The following is a 19,476-nucleotide window of genomic DNA, read 5'->3' as shown; positions in this document are numbered from 1 at the left end:
CTGACATGTTCTAATTAAGTCTGTGTTTAGAGATGTTTACTGTTGATAAGAAAATCAAACCAAGTGTGGACTCTATGGGGCTGTTGTCCATTCTATCCATTACCTTGAATTTCAAGTACTTCAGAGGATGACCTTATTTAACTGTCATGAAGAATGTAAACCAAATAGGGACTCAGGCTTATTTGTTTGTTTAACTTATATTTCAAGCTTCCTCATGTCCCAGGCACATGAGCATAAGTTGTCTAAAGTCATAAAGAAAAATGGACAGAAAAATGCTCTGGAGCACCATGTGTTTTCAATTGATGTCAACAGAAACTAACCTAATGGAAGACATTTGATGCGGGTTTATTTTTCCTTTGCAGTAACAGCGGGAACATGAAGTCGCCACTCTTGGTGTTTACTATGTATCTGCTGTGGTTGAAAGATTGTCACTGTGCACCTACTTGGAAGGACGAAGCTGCTATCGGTGGAAACCTGAAGAGTATGTTTGGTTTCTTATCTGTGCTGTGTCCTGTTTGCATGTTTGCATGTTCTGCTGGCATTTACAGTGAGTTACAGTTGAGAGATAACGGTATTCACTACCTTTCGTGGTGAAACGTTCCCGAGGCACTTAAACCAAGTCGTCATGACGCCAAACATCTGGATAAAAATAGAAAATTCCAGTCCAGTCTCTGTGCATGTTCACGTATCCAGATGTTTGCTATCATGTAGATAAAATTTGCCAACTTTTTGAACACACTTTTGGTATCATCCAGATGTTTGATGTCATCTCAGCGTGGCTTTAATGAACAGCGAAATACTTTTCTAGCATTTGAAAAATTTAAACAATTAGAGTAATCTGTACAATTATTCTTAAGCTAGTGAAAGAAAGGGTTATAATTACAGTTGAATCTGGTTGCTCTGTGGCCATTAACTTGTGACCTTTGCTTGGTGATACATGCTTTGGGTACTTAACACTTAGAAGAATAAATTAGCTACAATGTAGCAGATTTGGGGTCTATAATTAAATTTGGAAGCAGGAATAAGTTCCTTAGGAGGCCACATTGGCTATTAGGAAGAGAGAATGAGAACGAATTTTATACCCTCTAAGGACTCATTAAAGGTGTGTAAGAGATACCCATTAGGTTATTAAGGAATCTTGTATTATATGAGATACTTTCCAGGTCTGATGTCTTCCTGGAAGGTTAAGTGAAGCTGAAAGAAAGGGAAATTGTTCACTGTGGTTGAGGTACACAGCTGGGCATTTAATATAAATTGTCTGTGAAGAAAATTTGAAATTTTCTCTAATATAAACACAATGGAGTCTTACATGAAGGGGGAAAAATGAATACATGAAAACAAGGCCTGAGGAAAATGACAAGATGAAGTTAAATGAACTCTGACTTGTTTAGAAACTCACAAGGGAGGAACAGAAGGTATTGGCCATGTGGCAGCTGGGTCGTGTGGCAGCTGACAGCTAATTCATTATGATCTACTTCCAGAGTATGAGGCTATAAAAGAACAATTAAGCCTCTGTTTAGGGGACAAGAAAGATTGGGGAACTCTGTTTTGTAATCTGATCAGATCTTAAAGAAAAAACTGCAATGTGTCTTTTAGGTTTTTCTGACGCTGGGGAGATAGCTGTAGATGAAGCGGTCAAGAAGGCTTTGATTGGTGTTAAGCAGATGAAAATCATAATGGAAAGACGAGAGGAGGAACATAGCAACCTAATGAAAACCCTGAAGAAATGCAGAGAAGAAAAGCAGGTACGGTAATTGAAAATAATGTTTTCTTAAACATATCTGGACCATAAATATTGCACTTGTTAGAGCAATTGATGAGTTCCTTATTTTCTCTAATAATACGTTTTGTGGAGAGCAGCTTTTATTGGAGGAAAAGTTTGAAGGAATCTTCAAACAACGTATCTCTTGTAGAACAGGTCCTTGCAGGACTCCAAATCCAGGAATTTGGGGGATTCATCTCTGAGAAGAGCTGCTTTCTCAAAAATACTTTATTGTTAGTCCCTTCTGAGAGGATACTGAGTCAAAACTGTTCAGGGAATTTTTGGCTAGATCAGTGGTCTCCAAAGTTTTTTGATCTCCCATCTCTATTGCTAAAAAATTTGTTTGCACTCACTCCTAAATATATGCATATTAACATTTATAAGTTAGATACGTGAATTGCTATCATTAATATCTGAGGGCATAATGTACATTTAGGGTGAGGTTCAGCATTAGCTAGGGTGGATATAAGACCATGTTTCAAGTCATGTAGATATTTTGAAATTTTTAGCTGACTCATCAGATCTGATTAGATCATCATAGTTTTACGTTCTCACGTGGACAATAAACAGCTCATAACGAAGAACTGTCAGCTCTGCCGTTTGCTTCTTGTTCACTTGAGTTTAAATTATTCATATTTTTTTAATTTGCCAGGTTGTTTTTGTCCCCAAGAATCTTTTTAAGCTCCCTGTCCATTTAGTGAAGGTAAGTTTAGTTAAAACTAGATAATAAAATCCAACAGTCCACCTGAGTCCCCCTAAACAGTGATTCATTTTGATCACCTGCAAGTGAACAGAGAGAGGACACAACAGCCAAGGCTTCTAGAACATGGAGGGGCCCCTCTTCCCCAGGGTCCTCACGTACAGCTGGTTACATGCAGTGTCTGACATGAGCAGCTCCAGAGAGTGCCAGTGTTTGTTAAATAATACATCAACCTAGTCCATTTAAAAAATTCAAATAGCTTTACAGAATAGCTATAATTCAAACTATGTATTTTACCAACGGAGAATATGTATTCAAATATCCTTGGAAGATGTTAAAAATTATTCATATGCTACAGTATAAAGCTCAATAAATTTCTAACCTATAGATATTGCATAGCTCATAGTTTAATAACATTAACAATTAACATAACACTCAAAACAATTACATTTTTTAAAAAAGCTTATCTTCCAACATTACCCTTAAATCATAGAGGAAATGCAAAATGTAACAAAAATAATTTGGAAAACATTTTAAATTTTAATGTTGACAGTAAATTACTTTTTAATTACTTTTTATTTATTTTTAAATGTTAAATTGTGGTACATGTATAACATACAATTTACCATCTTACCCGTTTTTAAGTGTACAGCTCAGTAGTATTAACTATATCGACACTGTTATGCAACCAATCTCCAGAATTCTTCTCACCTTGCGAAAACTGAAAGACTATGCCTATTAAACGAAGCCCTATTTCCCCTCCCCCAGTCAATTTTTTCATTAAAAAATACAAGTAGAAGTTTTAATATTTCCTACCTATACCTCTATATCTATAAGTTGGTGGGCGCTGAATTCCAGACAGCTGCTTGCTTCTCTCCACTTCCGAGCATCGTGGCCCTGGCGCGTCCACTAAGCAACTGGAATGGGGTAGTCTGACAGGCTGACCCCACAGCTGTGTGTCAGCTGTCACCAGACTGGTTGATGTTGCAGCCACACCTACCACCCTGAGTCAGGCAGGATTTCAGACAAGGAAAGGAAATTGCCTGACCAGCCGCTGCAAACCCTCCACCCTTTGGGCATCAATCAAAAGATTTTGAGGAAATCCAAAATAGCTCCTCATCAGGAGAATGGAGAAGCCCCTAGAGCTGGGGTTCTTCCCTGGTGGGCTTATGAGTCTGGCCATCTGGGAACAGTGACACTAGATATCATTAATAAGCCCCTTTGCAAAACACACTTATCACATGGAATGCTTTAAACATCTGGGTAACCATTACTTTCAGTTTACAGCTAACAAGACTGAGGTTCAAGATGTTAATTAACATGTTACTCCAATGCTGTAATGAAAGAACCAGAAGAGAGCCAGTAGATAGGTGCATAAGGGACCCAGGGACTCTGTTTTTCTCACTTTCTTGAGTCTCCTGGCAAGGAGTGTGTGTGTGTAGTACCATCCCATGAAAGAATATTCCAGATGGTGTAGTACCATCCCATGAAAAGAATATTCCAGTTAGGGGCGGGTCAAGTAAGTAAATGTTGATTTCAGTTCTCACCCTGAAGAATCCCAGCAACTAGTAGAATTTTTATTTATTCTTTACTTACTAATTATATAAAAATTCATTAAATTATACTCTTAAGTTTGGGGCACTCAATTAAAAAGTTAATTGGGAAAAAAACACTGTTTATCCCTGAGTCTCACTCCCTAAAATTACTTTAAACCTAGAATAAAGGTCAGTTCAGACAAATGAAGAGCTGGCAAATACAGCTCTGGTTCCCCCAGTCTCCTAGTACTGAGCAGGGGCCCCGCATCATCATGGTCCCCCGTCCTCATCCCCCTTCATTAATATTCATCAAGAGCATGTGACACCTACTCTTAGTAAGTGGGAAATCCTAGAGCATGGTAAAGCGATCTGCCCCACACTCTAGTGGGTTTATACAGTATTTTGATCAGCTGTAAGCTATAGGGATAGAGTTCTAGGCATGGGCCCTGTCAGTGAGTGGAATAGTCACGAAGAAAAAAAAGGAATGAACAGGACATTCCTCAACCAAAGATCTACTTCGTCCATGGCACCATCTCACTTCCAAAACTTGGGACGTGTGATGTGGTAAATGGATTTTGTTATGCTTCTGGGCACAAGTGGAAGGAAGCCTGAGAGAGACCATGTGGAACATGCTGGCACTTTACTGGTTTAGCTCACTTGACACAAAAGATGTACCTCTTAAGAGGTAGATCCTGTTGTTCTTCCTACTTGCTAATGAGGAGACCGAGAGAAATTAAGTAATTTGCCCAAAGGTACACAGCGAGTGTAGTTCGGAATGGGGAACATTGGGATTTGGGTTTATGGGGACAAAGAGCAGAATATTTAAAACTGGGACAGACTGAGAAAATCCGGGAAGTACTGGTGCCTGCCATGTTAAAACAGCCATTCTTAGGAAGATGTAGAATTCCAAAGTTGTTCTGCAAAGCCCAAGGACGTGCATGCGCACACACACACACACACACACACACACACACACACCCCGAGTGGGTCACACACACACACACACACACACACACACACACACACCCTGAGTGGGTCACAATGTGCTTTTGACAGGCTGGGGACCACAAGTTTTCCTCTGTGGGCCATGGCAAATGCTGCCTGGCTTAGCACCAAATTCTGCAATGAGGGCAGCTGAAAAATCCCAGTCAACAGAGGGGGTGGGGAAGATTGTCAGTGCCCAGGTGATTCTTCGGGCTTAATACACCAGGAAAGCGTGATTTTTCTTTCCTGTTGGGTAAAAATGCACAATAAATTGGTTTTAGGGACAGAAACTTCCCACTCATGCAGTCTTCACTTAAAGGAGTTGCTTTTAGCTCTGAGGCTGTCTTCTCATGGACCAGGCCATTACACCCCCTGTACACCTGAACCACCTCAAGCACAGAGGGGGTCAGTCTTCAGTAGTCCACACCTGCAGCGAGGCTGGGGGTCTGGGCAGGGGCACAGGAAGAAAAGCCAGTTGTGCCACTTGCCTGCCTAGGGGGACTCCAGGGGCAGGGCTGAGTCTCTCAGGGGCAGGAGACACTGCTGCTGGGTCATTACCACCCTGAGCAGGACCTGGCCAGGGTCACAAGCACCACAAGGGGGAGTGCTCGGAATATGGACAAGAATGGAGATGTCAAAGGATAGCATCTCTGCAATTAGAATGTAACTCAACAGGAAAATTTGCTTTGATATACAAGAATTGCACTTTCTTGCAGTGTTTAAGAACATACAACAATTAAAGGCAGCATAAGTGAAAGAAGTAAAACCAGTCAGCTTTACAAGCCTTAAAGCTCGCCTTCCACATCCCCCATGGTCTAGACCTGCAGACAGACAAGCAAACAGATAAATCATAGCTGTTCCCCCAGCTAGGGATGGCTTTGCTGGTTCACCCATATCTAGCATAATGTCTGTCCCATAGCAAACACTCAGTAAATACTTGTTGACCAAATGAATGAATAGATGAATAAGATTTTTGCAGTCTTTAATAGGGATCAATCAGTGCTCTTCCTAATCAGACAGAAGCACTGGAGCAGATCGGTCAACTGCTAAGGGACTGAGGAGAAAGACTAGAGAAGTAGTTTAGAATATGCACATTTCCAAGGATGAAATCAGCTAAGATACATACACATAGAATCATGAAGTGGAAATAGGATGTTTGTTTCTGCTTTGTAATTTCTGCTTTGTAATTTCAGGAGGCCCTGAAACTTATGAATGAAGTTCAAGAACATCTGGATGAGGAAGAAAGGCTATGCCAGGTGTCTTTGGCAGATGCCTGGGATGAATGCAGGTCCTGCCTGGAAAGTAGCTGCATGAGATTTTATACAACCTGCCAACCTAGTTGGTCCCCTGTGAAAAATACGGTAAGAGGAAAACAGAGTTCAAGATTTCAGAGTTCCTAAGGCACCTACTTCAGCTTCCTTTTCTATTAATTTATATTAATATTTAGAAGAGAGATATTTGATATGATATTGGCTTTTTGCTATCTAGAATCTAACACTCATGTAGCTTCACCTATGTGATATACAATTTAAAAGTTAGCACATCCATTTGGTGTTTATCCTGCCTCATAATGACATTGTATGTATCTGTCTTAGAAACACCCTGACTCTTTCTGCCTTGTATTTGTTATTTGTGAACATGTTCCCACTAGATTGTAAGCTCTTTGAGGGCAGAAATCAAATCTTATTTGTCTTCATTTGAGCATTGTAGGTATTCAATAAATGTTTTCTGATTTACATTCTGGAATAATAATATTACAGTCTCTGATTTCAATTTGCTTTAAATTTTCCTCCTGGAGGCCATACATTTGAAGACATTCTCTGCCACCTGAATCTCTCCTTTAGTGTGCCTGCCCTCTTACGTGCACACACACACTATCTTCGCATCTCCCTTTGCCTTATTCATGTATATCCTATAGCACCGGCATGATTTTTCTTTTTTGTCCCCTTTGGCAATCTTCTGGGCAGAGGAACTCACAGAGGGGGGTGACCTGAATAGGATGAGCTCTACCCCATAAAAGGCTCCAATTCTATTGGCCTGGATTTCTCTTCCCCTTCAAGAAGAGAGCTGAATATGAAATTGAATGGAATTTCACTGTCCATAGTAGAGCACATACTGATTAGAGTATACGCCTGGCTTGGCAGTGCTATATACAATTACAAAGGGAGAAGGCCCTAGGATAATGAATGTGCCAAGTTAATTTGCCTCCACTGTTAATTGCAACTGCTCTATTTTTAGAGCCATTGTCATGTTCTAATACACCAGAATATGGTGGAATGAACATCGGCTGGAAGTCTGGAGATTTGACAGCCATTCCCATGTGGGCCAGTTGTGTGACCATATGGAAATTTCTTGGGGCCTTAAAGTTTTGTTTTTTGTGGATGAAGTAAACAGAAGCAGGCAGAGGGAGAGGCCCATAATCCACTCACCCTACTTTCTGAGAAAGGCATGAGTCTTCTAAAATGTTCTAGAGAATTTTTTGAACTGTGCTAGGATGATGCTACAGTAGTAATGTTCAGTAGCTGATAATACTCAGTGCAGCTGTATCATTATCACACAAGGACAGCTATGTTCTGCCTGACTTAGACGTCACATAGTTGAAGTAGAGCATAGTGTGACTGCTGGAAAATCTTCTCCCACTGAGAAGTACCTGAAATTCTACAATTAGAGCTTCATTCCTTTAACTATCACAAGGAAGGCTAATATGTGACCCTCCCTAAGTAACCTATTAAGCTGTCTCAGGCATCTATAGCTCAGTTTAGATGTATTGATCTTTTCCTTTCTATAGACTAATTTATGAGATGAGAAAGAAGAGGAAAGCATAAAGACACTAATGAAATTCCACTAATGGGGGAAGGAAAAAAAGAACTAAAACAGAGGTGATAAATAAGAGTGTTCTTCACAGTTTTCAGGCAATCTCCATGGTGCCCAAGAGACCATAGCATTCCAACTGCTGCCAGTACATCAGGCTGTAGTTTGTCAGCAATATTGAAAACAACCTTTTTAGGCCATCAATGGGTAAATATAAACCAGGAGAAATTTTAGATTCTGTTTCCATACTGAAAGCCAAAGCCAGATACAGAGAGTTAATAAATTATCAAAAGTTAATCACATTTTCCTAATTCAGAATTGTTCTTGATTTAAAGTTGTCTTTAAAATTTGCAGTAAGAAATGGTCCAGAAAGAACATAACTTTTTTTCCATTTCTGTCCCCCTACCCCACCCCACAGATTGAACAGTTTTTTAGGAAGATATATCAATTTCTGTTTCCTTTGCATGAAGAAACTGAGAAAGGTCTCCCCGTCATTGAACAGGTCAACGAGGAAGATGCACAAGTGACACAAATGGAGGAGGTGTTCAGCCAGCTGACCGTGGACGTGAGATCTCTCTTTAACAGGAGTTTTCATGTCTTCAAACAGATGCAGCAAGAATTCGACCAGGCTTTTCAATCATATTTCATGTCAGACACAGACTTAATTGAGCCTGACTTTTTCCCAGCTTTATCCAAAGAGCCAATGATAAAAGCAGATCTTGTGCAAAGCTGGGACATTCCCAACTTCTTCCAGCTATTTTGTAATTTCAGTCACTCTATTTACGAAAGTGTCAGTGAAACAATTACTGAGACGCTGAATGCAATGGAGGCCTTACCGAAACAAGACAAAGGCAAGTATTAAAAGATTACTTTCCCTTCACTGTCTACACTAAAGTCAAGTCTTGTTTAGCTTTGGAAATGGTAGACATTTCTGAATCATTGTACAGTGTTTCTTCAGTAACAATTTATGGAGAATCAACGTTTCAGAGCCTCCTAAAAGAAGCTTTGAAGTCTGCCCAACACTGTCCCTTTTCCATTATTGCTGGGAACTCTAGTGCTGTTCTTTTTAGAGCAAATTTTCAAAGCTGAAGAAAGAAAAGCTAATCTGGTGAAAATTTGGGGAAAAACAGTTTCCTCCTTTGTTAAAGCTCATGCAGATGCTCAGCTCTATTCTGTTTGAAATCATGGACTTTCTTAAAATCAGTTTAGGATTCTTAACTCCCAGTTTGTGAAGAAGCCTAGTCTCAGGTATAACCAGGTCACATGTAATGCCCTCCACGACCTCCTCTAAATCACTCCTATAATTCCTTAAATCATAAAACTTATGCACAAAACCATAGAAAATGCTCAGACAAACCCAAAACTACAGAAATAGAAATTATACAAGGATCTTCTTCTACCAATGCTAATCATGCCCGTAATATTCCATGTTGGAAAAACAAAGCTGTTTTATGTTTTAAGGCAGGAGATATCTCCTCTGGGCTTCTATGGAGTAGCTGGGACACAGTGTTTCAGAAATCAGAGTTACCATGTGGGCCAAGTGTAGGACCTGCCTTTCCTTGGACTTATCTCTTATTGACCACTAGGCCAAATAAAAAGCTGTTCCCCTCTGAGAAGAAAAATAAAATGGGTTCTTCTAGCTGACTATTTTCCAATTATATTAGCTGTAGCTGGCAACATCTGAATCAGATTTTCGAAACTGCCATGACCTTGCATAACCGGCCTCTGTACAGGAAGGGCTTACCTCAAATGCTTCAGAAGCTGAAGCCAGGAAAAAATGCATTACACCCTTCCTGTCCCACTGTTCCACGGGCACAGAAGCTGCCATCACTAACTAGAATTGTTGGGTTCTCTTTGGGTGTCTGGGGGACTTTTCATGTGAGTCAGGTGTTTTGTCTGATATTCCACTCTGAGGTTCCAAATTCATCAAATATTCAAGAAAAGCATCAGGGCAGTAGACTAAATATATCAATGCTGGAGTGGTAGCAAATAATTTTTGCCTGGCCTTTTAAATAGTTATCGATTGTCTTGGAATAATATTCAAAATATGTTCAGTAGAACAAAATGATGTCCCCTTTCATATTATAACCTTATACATGTGCGTACATTTGGATATAGAAGCCTGGCAGTTAATGAATTTGTGTTGTTTCTAGCCACTATATTTGTGGTGATCTGTTATAGCAGCAATAAAAAACCAATACACGCCTCTTGTCAATTACAATGGCCAACATTTACTGAGTACTGTGTGTTTGGCAACCTTCATGGATAGGCCTTATTGGTCATGAATGTTCTAAGAGCCACAATTAGAAAAACAGATAAATCTGAATAATGAACACCATTAAAAAGAGAAAGAAAATAATAAAAAGATTTGAAATATCTTGATATTTAATGAGAGATCTGGGTCTGATGCTGCCTTACAGAGTGTTTACCAGCCTTGATTTTCCCATGGGGGGAAACAGAGAAGCAGGTGGGGAAGTAGATGATTATCCTAGGAACAGCACTGGCAGAAGCACCCAGAAGGGTTCTGAGGTTCTGTCATGGCCTGACTGAATGAGGGGATGGGTTCTGCTATGGGTGCCTGATGGGGAATTGTGTCACATGGGCCTAAAATTTGCCATCCCTGATCTATGTACCAGGCATTAATCTAGATGCTGGGAATGAAACGATGATTATGACACAGCTGCTGACTTCTAGAAGCTCAGTCCAGAAAAAGGAAAACAGACAGATTCATGGACAATTACATCACCATATCATAAGTAAAAAGGCAGAAGAAAATACAGAAGAATGACAAGATTAAAATGGCAAGACCAAGTCCCTTCCCTCAAGAGGCTCAGAGTCCACGGGGAAGATAAGAAAGCAAGTGCTACGTAAATCAGGGATAGATTCTGCAGGGGAGCTCCTCACAGGGGGTTCTGTGAGGCAGAGAGGAGGAGGTCAGAAAGGCAGCTGGGAGCAAATGACTTTCTAGTCACCAGAGGAGAAGGTCGCCCTACACCCCTTACAATGTACCAATGCTTCATTGTTTTTAAACAATGGACTTAACTCAAAATAAAATGTTTTGATTTCAAATGTTGAGGATTTAATATAACAGAAAATCATCATATTATAAATTAGCAATAAATTTCTCCTAGTGTCAAACACTCTGTTGGGAACTGCCAACTTTCTGTTGTATAGACTACTCTTTTACATCATTTTCCTATGAATTGTTAATTCTCCTAGGAAAAAAAATGGTTTCTCAAAATTTGGTCTGCTTTAGGTATTTTCCTAAATCTTTGACCCATTGTTTATAATATTATGTATATATATAAAATGCAAAAAAAAAAAAGTAATAAAATAAATACCTACCATGCAGTTTAAAGATATTTAAAGAATTTCCAATATCTTTGGAACTCCAATGTACTTCTCAGTGATAGCTTTTAAAAATTAAAATAATTGTTAAACTTTTTTTGTAGTAGGGAGAACCCCCCCCAAAAAGTAGCTCACAACCACCTATTTACTTAACCCTATTGCCATCAGAAATAATAATGATAAAAATATGTAAGACACACTAACTTTAAAATAATTCAAAGATACAAAGGAACAAAACAAACAAACGCTGCCCTCTTCCACCCCATCAGGTCTCTCTTCCAAAAGTTAATTACTACTAATACCTCATGATTCCTTCTAGAAAATAAAATTACATGCAGTAATGTGGTTGTGTGGGTATATATATATACATATATATACACACACTAATAATAAATGTCTAGTAACAAAATTCCTGGATTCAAGAGTATGTGCGATTTTTACTAGATGTCAAATTGTTCTGGCAAATGATTGCACTGACATGCATGCCTGTTTGAATACAGGAAAAAGATTTTGAAAGCACTGGTAAGAAAAAGCAATGACATTGTCTCCGTGCTTTAAAGCACAAACTTCAATGACGCTCATGTATGAATGTTGTGTTCCCTGCAGACCCTGACCACGGAGGCCTGACTTCAAAAATGTTACCTGCGCAGGACAGAGGACTGTGTGGGGAACTTGGCCGGAATCGGTCAGGATGTTTCAAATTTCACAAAAGATGCCGAAAATGTCAGGATTACCTGTCTGAAGGTAAGTAATTATTATTTTCTTAGGATTTCCATAGTATTCTGGTCAGAGGTCAAAATCTCACTTTCACAAGCTGTGGATTCATCCGCTTTCCTTCAAGTACTTTTTTGAATGCTCATTTCCATCTGTGGGTGCTCAATGTAGGTTTATAAATATTTTTTATTGCAAAGTATGTCAACTCATTCTTTCAATTTCTTTAACTTCCTAATAGCTAATGTGATTTTTTTATGATTAAAAACCAAATGAACACTAATATGTGCAAAAGAGAAAAGCAATGAGCAAATTAGGACAACTCCTTTACTTCTTACTGCAAAGAAGTACTACTCAGCTATAAAAACGAATGAAATACTGCCATTTGCAACAACATGGATGGACCTTGAGAGAATTATATTAAGTGAAACAAGTCAGGCACAGAAAGAGAAATACCACATGTTCTCACTTATTGGTGGGAGCTAAAAATTAAAATTAATATATAAATTCACACACACCCACACACCCACACCCACCCACCCACACACACACACACACAAAACCGGGGGGGGGGGGGGGGGGGGGGGATATAACAACCACAATTACTTGAAGTTGATACCACAAGCAAACAGAAAGGACATTGTTGGGGGGGAGGGGGGGAGGGAGAAGGGAGGGAGGTTTTGGTGATGGGGAGCAATAATCAGCCACAATGTATATCGACAAAATAAAATTTAAAAAAAAAAACCCCACAAATGAAGGGAACCTTCCCATTGTGTTAACTTTTAGCCAAGTGAGATATAATGTCTTTCGTAATATAGGTGTTAGGCACATGGGATCTATAATAGGAGGTTCTGTCTCCAGCTCAGTTTCTGTTACATAAAACCATATGATTAACAATTAAGCTGCATCTTGTTTGAAACTGATCTAGGCGATCTTAATAATTACTCCAGAAAAACAGATATAAACTAGGAGTTCTTACAGGCAAAGGGGAAATAGGCAGTGTGAGGGCTGGGAGTTAAGACCTCATCGCCCACCTCCAAGTTTCATGGACCATGTTTCTTTACCATGTTCCTTTCTTCTTTGCTAGACTGTCCTGATGTTCCTGAACTCCACACGGAATTGGATGAGGCCCTTAGATTGGTCAATGTATCCAATCAGCAATACACCCAGATTCTCCAGATGACCCAGCAGCACATGGAGGACACGTCATATCTGATGGAGAAGATGCGAGAGCAGTTCGGTTGGGTGTCTGCACTGGCAAATCAGGGTCCAGGAACGGAGAACATCAGCAGTTCAACAAAGGTAGCGGCAAGACCCAAGAGCAGACATGGACATTATATGCACATACCTTGACTTTGCTGTGAATTTACTTATTAATTATATCTGAATTTGAAAACAAGCTATAGGCAGATATTCATATTCCCATTGTGAATCTCTAACTGACTTGATTTCATGTAGTATATGGTCCTTAGAAAATAAGAAACTCTATAAAGAAATCAATTTAAAACACAAAATACTTTCTATTTTAGAGGTGGCTGATTCTGCTTATAGTTAAGGGGCTATAACTGATAGAGGTAACCTGGAAGAAAACTGGCCAATGTAGTTTTTAAGAAAGAAGACTTACAGATAAGGCAATTTGAGTTCAAAGTTTGACTCTGAAACTTCCCAGCTGAGTAAGCTTGGAAAAGTTCCTTAACCTTTCTAAGCCTCAGTTTTTCCACCTGTAAAATGGGAATAATAATATCTACCTTAAAATGTGTATCTGTGAAGCAATTAGCAAAGGGTCCTTATACAAAGCAAAAGCTCTGTAAATTATAGCTCTTATTAATCTTTGACACAACAAGCTACTGAGTTACCTTGGGAATTAAACATTTATACATTAATCTTTACATAAAAACATACTGTCATCTTAAATTGCACCTACACCATGATTCACACATTTAATCAACTCTTTTTGCATAACATGAAATAGTGACTAACTTTCCTGAGACATGCCCCTCAACACATTATATTAATATACAAATGTAGTAGGCTAGTGATTCCTGATGAGGTTGGTATTGGGGGGGTTCCTAACAAGACCTGGACATGAAAAACACAGGACAGAGCAACTGAAGATGCAGTACTCTATGAAGCATGTGATGTTCATGCTCCAGATAGAAGATCGCTGCAGATCCCTGTTACAAGCCCCTCCTGCTGCTGCTACTACTAACTGCTTATCCTTGTAAGATTCTCCAAAGGAATGCCTCGGGTCACTTATGTTCCAGAGCTCCCCGCATGATCAGGCTGAGACAAGAAGTAACCTGAAGCCACATTCTTGCTTAGATTCTCCCTCTTCTCTAGTTTGCTTTCCTCATCCCCTTAAAAGTTTCACCTGAGAGCATCCTTTTATAGATCACTTGTGTCAGAAGCTTTGCCCCTAGGGAATTTGACCTATGACATTTTGTAATCCAGTGTTTCACTCTTCTTCAAACTGCAACGTTGTGGCCCATGCATGGCTTGAGAAACAAGTTTAGAAAGTCACAACAAGCACATTAGAAAACAAAAACAAAGAAACACTAAAAAGAGAATAGGACAGACTAGAAGAGAAAATGTTAGCATACATTGCACTTAATAAGTCATAGCATGGCACAGAACTTTAATTTCCATTGTGTGTGTACAGACATATGTGTGTAAATGTAATACACATATGTAGACATATGAGTGTTCTGGGTCATGATATAAAATGTATTTGTTACTGTAGACCACAAAGGCTTTTGAAAGTCACCGTTCCAATCCCTGCTGACTCTCTAATTCTATTACTCCTTTAGATCATAGTCTAGGAGAGTAAAAGAATTCAGCATATTTGATCCTATTCACACATCTAGACTTTCAGTTTCATGAGGAAAAATTCTTGTGTTGAAGAATAAAATTTTAAGAAAAATTTTCACAGTGCTCTTAACCTTTAGAAAGCTATGTCAATATTTGATTATTTTTGTCACTGTCAGCATTTTCCATTCTATGCTTCAATTTGCTTCCATTCTAGTGTTTCTGAGTAACACTAACAGATTTACCTAAAATTCTTCATATTGATAATAAAGGCATCTCTATATAAAAACCTTCATATAAAATAAAATTATCATTTTCAATTATACATTTTATAATCATCATCATCACTAAAGAATACTTACTATATGTCAGGCAATGTTCTAAGAGTTTTTTCCTTATGTCATGTCTTTTAATCCCATCGGTGACCATATAAGGTAAGTAGCAGTAGTTTCCCAATTTTTCAGATGAGGCACAATGGAAGTTAAGCAACTCATCTGAGCTCATACAGCTAGTAAGTGGAAGAAATGGAATTCAAACTCAAGTAGCATTTTATCAGAATCAACAAACTTAACCACTTTGCTAAACTGCCTGTAAAAGTTATTTTTCTCAAAACAGCTCTTATTTCATCATGTGAAGCAAAGTGCAAACCCATAAATTGGAAAGTACTGAAGAAAGCCCTTGTGTAAGAAATATACAAATTGCAAGAAGTGAAAATATTCATGGCCCCTGGTTGCAGTTATATAGCTATTTGCTTTATAATTACTTATTAAATTAGACATAAATGCTCTTTGCAGTTTTTATATGTGTTACATTCACTAAAAGAGAAGGGAAAAAAGTTATGCTAGCTATTCCTTTATAAACTAGAATTATAAAATTACCAGTTTTAATTTGGCCTCCTAATGCTTTTGCGTTAGTTTTTTTTTTTTTTTAATAAGGGAATTTATTTGAAAACATTTTCAAAATAGTTCTCTTAAGGTTACATCAAGTGGCATGTCAGTTCAATTCCATTTAAATTAATAAAATCAAAGTATATGCACTTGAGAATTCATTAAGAGAGTTACTGACATGCATTTCTTATGACTAGTTCTTGCCAAAAATCACACATACAACCATAAATTGTAAATTTCCTAGGAAAACTCAATACAAAATTCAGCCTCATTAATGTTTGTGGCACCAAGAGTAGTGCTCACCAAACATTCTACCTGCTCACTTGTGTTTTCCACCTCCCCTTGCAGTTAAGTGGTTCCAGGTGGCAAGTTCTGGCCAATGAAATGTGAGCCAAATTGACAAAAGGTAATTTGTAGACTGAGGTAGTGAAGAGTCTATGTGTCTTATCTATTCTTTTTCTCTGCCGAGGGCACAGAGAAACCATGTGTTTATATGCAACAGGCATGAGATGATGTGGCTGTCAGCCAGGGTCCTGAGTGTCAGGAGTCCTTGTTACAGACATGTGCATGAGTGAGGAACAAATTTTTGCTGTATGAAGCCACTGGAATGCTGGGGCTAATTTGTTGCTTCAGCACAACCTAGCCTATCCTGACTAACGTGGTATGAAATGAATACTGAATGTTTACCAGGATTTAGTAATCTTTTACTATATAATCCTTCTTCTCTAGGTAGTTCCAAGTATTGGTGAAGAAAATTTTTCCATACAAGATGAAACAATGAGAGACTTAAGTATTCTGCCTTCCTCTAACTTCACATTCAAGATTCCTCTTGAAGAAAGTTCTGAGAGTTCTAACTTCATTGGCTACATGGTGGCAAAAGCTCTACAGCATTTTAAGGAGCATTTTAAAACTTGGTAAGCAGAGTGCCTGATTAGGAATGCTTTGTTGACAGGAATAGATGATTCCTAAAAGGAAAAAAAACCAAAACTACTTTGAAAATACCTGGAAAATATGTCCAACCTCATTAATAATCAAAAACATGAATACAAATAAGATAGTATTTTCTGCCTATCAAATAGATTTGCAAATTAAAAAATTCCCCACAAAATCCTTATAGGAGCATGATGAAGTGGGAATGCTCATAGTTATTGGTGGGAAGATAAAATGGTTTTGCCTTTTTGAAAAGTTGTTTGATTATATATATCAAGAGCCATAGAGTTTCTTTTTGATATAATAATTCCACTTCTTGAACAAATCAATATAAATTTAATTAAAAGCCCCCACCCTAAGATCTATGTTTGCAAAATTATTTAAAATAGTAAAATAGTTAATCAATGTCTAAAAACAAGACAGTGGTTAAGTAGATTATGGCTAAATATGCTCAAGAAATTTTATAATACCATTAAAAATATTTATAAAATTTTAATAATGTCTTGCCAGCTACTGAAATAAGGGCTTTATTATGATCCTGTCTTTTAGGTAATATTATTATCAGCAGTTCACAGAAAAGGAACCCAAGGTTCAAGGTCCAAGGCTACATGAACTACTCAAGTCAGTAGGTGGTAGAGACAGAACTTGAACTCCGTTCTCTCTGCCCCTTAAATGCAACACTGTCCTGTTAGGACATTTGGCCAAAAAAAGCAAGACACAAAAACCTTGGTAATGTGATCCGTCTTAAAGAATAATTACATTTTAATTCTAAGTTACGTCATATGGGACCTTGTTAGTAGGTCACCATCAATGTATAATTAAGCTAAATATTGCTAGATTTGCTGCCTCTCCTTTTATCTCTCTGAGTTTTGGAGACCTTTTTTCCCCTCCAAGTTATATCAAACAACCAATATCTTTTTGGCACCTACTAAGTTAAGACTCAGGACCCAGGTGCTATGGAGGTGAAAATGAGGAATTTGACAAGATCCCTTCCTCAAGGAGCTTCCTACCCAGCAAGGGGAGCAAGACAGACACTCAGACAGCCGTAATAATCCAAGGCAGGATTTAGTGAGTCCACAGGAGCTGGCTCTGGGAGTTCAGGGGAAGGTCGTTCACTCTCCAGTAGGGGAGAGACTTCTAAGCAGGACATGAATCCTCTTCTCTCCTCCTTTCCCATCTCCCACTATCCCCTCCCATCCATTTCTCTTTCCCCTTCCACCCCCCTTCTCATTTTCTTTCTTACATGTATTATATACATATATAATCAAAGTGTGAAGATGGAGAGGGGAATATTCCAGAAAAAGGGCAAGTGAATAGGTTTTGGGGATGTCCCCTCCCACTATGGGGTTTTTGAGCTTCCTCCTGTCTGGGAACCTCGCACTCTATGTGAGTTTTGGTTCTTTCTTTAGCAGCGAGCAACCAAGACTAACTCAGCTAAAAGAAATGGAAGGACACTGTCTGATTCACAAAATCAAAGGAGAAGCTGGATGACCAGGCCTGGGGCAGGGCAGGAACGGAGTAGCTCAGGAGAGTGGAAGGCGGGCACCAATGCACAGCTTCTTCAGGGCACAGTGGGCAGGGTGTGGCAGTTTCAGTTGCTTTCTGCCCTCAGTCCACTCTATTCAGGATTTGACTTGTAGCCCAGCTGACTGACTGGCATGGCTGGATCATGCATGTCTACTTCTAGAGCAGGGAAAGAGAGGCATCTTAGTTGGCAGTCCTAACACACTACCTCTTTGTCTAGGTAACTGTGAGTCATCAACAGATTTCAGTGCAAATGTCACTTCTTCAGGGATGATCTCTGACCCCAAAACTAGGCCAGAGCCCCCTGCATTCAGGCTCGTAACACTCTTGTCATTTTCCATCTAATTTCTTTGATTAATGTCTATTTCCACCTCCATAGCAGACGGTCTGCAAGGGCAGCCACCGTTTTAGGTTTTTTGCACCCCTCTTTATCCTGAGGGCCTTAGACTCTTCCTGGCACAGAGCAGACCGTCGACATTTGTGGAATTAATTAATTAATAAGCACATGTGAGCCTGAATAGAGTATGACAAGAATAACAGAAGGGGAAGAGGGCAGCAAGGTTGAGAAGAGGTCGGGAGGATTTTGAACGCCAGGCTATGGAGTCTGAGCCTCACTCTGCAGTCACTGGTGAGACACCGCAGGTTTTCTAGAAAGGAAACAATGTGCTCGTGCTCACGTGGGTACTGACTACACTTTTATAGCCAAATCAAAATATTTTCCATCAAATTATTTCTTCACAGATGTTGGAATGATGTGGGTGCAATGACAACGGGAAATGAGATACTGAGTAGCTGAGAGATTGAGGAAATCATTTACTTATAAAGCACACAAAGTGATCTTTCACAAAGGCAATGTTCATTTTTTTCTTCACAATTTACAGTTTTTTATTCTAAAAGGAACAAAATTATAATTTCCAAAAATTTAGAAGACAAAAATTATCTATAATCCACCATCTTAATCCATTATTAATCATTTTACTATTTTTCTTATTAACATTTTCCACTTATTTTCTTAGACTGGATTCCAAGAAATAGAATTACTTGTTTAAAGTTTATTAATTCTATTGTTCTTGATATGTCACCAAATAACAGCAATGACTGAAGTACCAGTTTCTCATATCCTAACTAGCATTTCAATTTAAAAAATCTTCAGTAATAAATGAAAAATTTTATCTCACTGTTATATTTGTTTTTTGTTATTCATAAAAATGAATATTTTTCCAAATTTGCTTACTAACTGAATTTCTTCTTTTATGCATCTCATTCAATATAGCAGATAAGATTTTGTGAATAGTCTGATTAGATCAGTGCATCATGGCCTCAAACCTGCCAGAGGTGAAAGAAAATGATACTAAGGAAAAAGCAGATCATAAAAACGATGGTAGAACAGATGGTAAAAAAAAAAAAAAAAAAAAATCGATGGTAGAAAAGAATCACCCCTGGCATTTTCAGTCTTGGAAACATGTTAGGAGCTATAGC

General features: G+C 38.6%; 1 protein-coding gene across 1 annotated transcript; it reads left to right on the top strand.

The window, feature by feature from the left end:
- The first annotated feature begins 369 nt into the window (after positions 1–369).
- Positions 370–16,461, top strand: CLUL1 (clusterin like 1). The gene is made up of 7 exons (XM_063076417.1): positions 370–481; positions 1,597–1,745; positions 6,175–6,342; positions 8,211–8,643; positions 11,747–11,884; positions 12,939–13,153; positions 16,273–16,461. The coding sequence occupies exons 1-7, from the start codon at positions 376–378 to the stop codon at positions 16,459–16,461; spliced, it is 1,398 nt and encodes a 465-aa protein (XP_062932487.1). The 5' UTR covers positions 370–375.
- Positions 16,462–19,476: the final 3,015 nt, after the last annotated feature.

This window comes from Cynocephalus volans, chromosome 13 (genome assembly GCF_027409185.1).
Source record: "Cynocephalus volans isolate mCynVol1 chromosome 13, mCynVol1.pri, whole genome shotgun sequence".
NCBI lineage: Eukaryota > Metazoa > Chordata > Mammalia > Dermoptera > Cynocephalidae > Cynocephalus > Cynocephalus volans.
The sequence above is the reverse complement of the archived record's forward strand: the minus strand, read 5'-3'. Positions and strand labels throughout refer to the sequence as shown.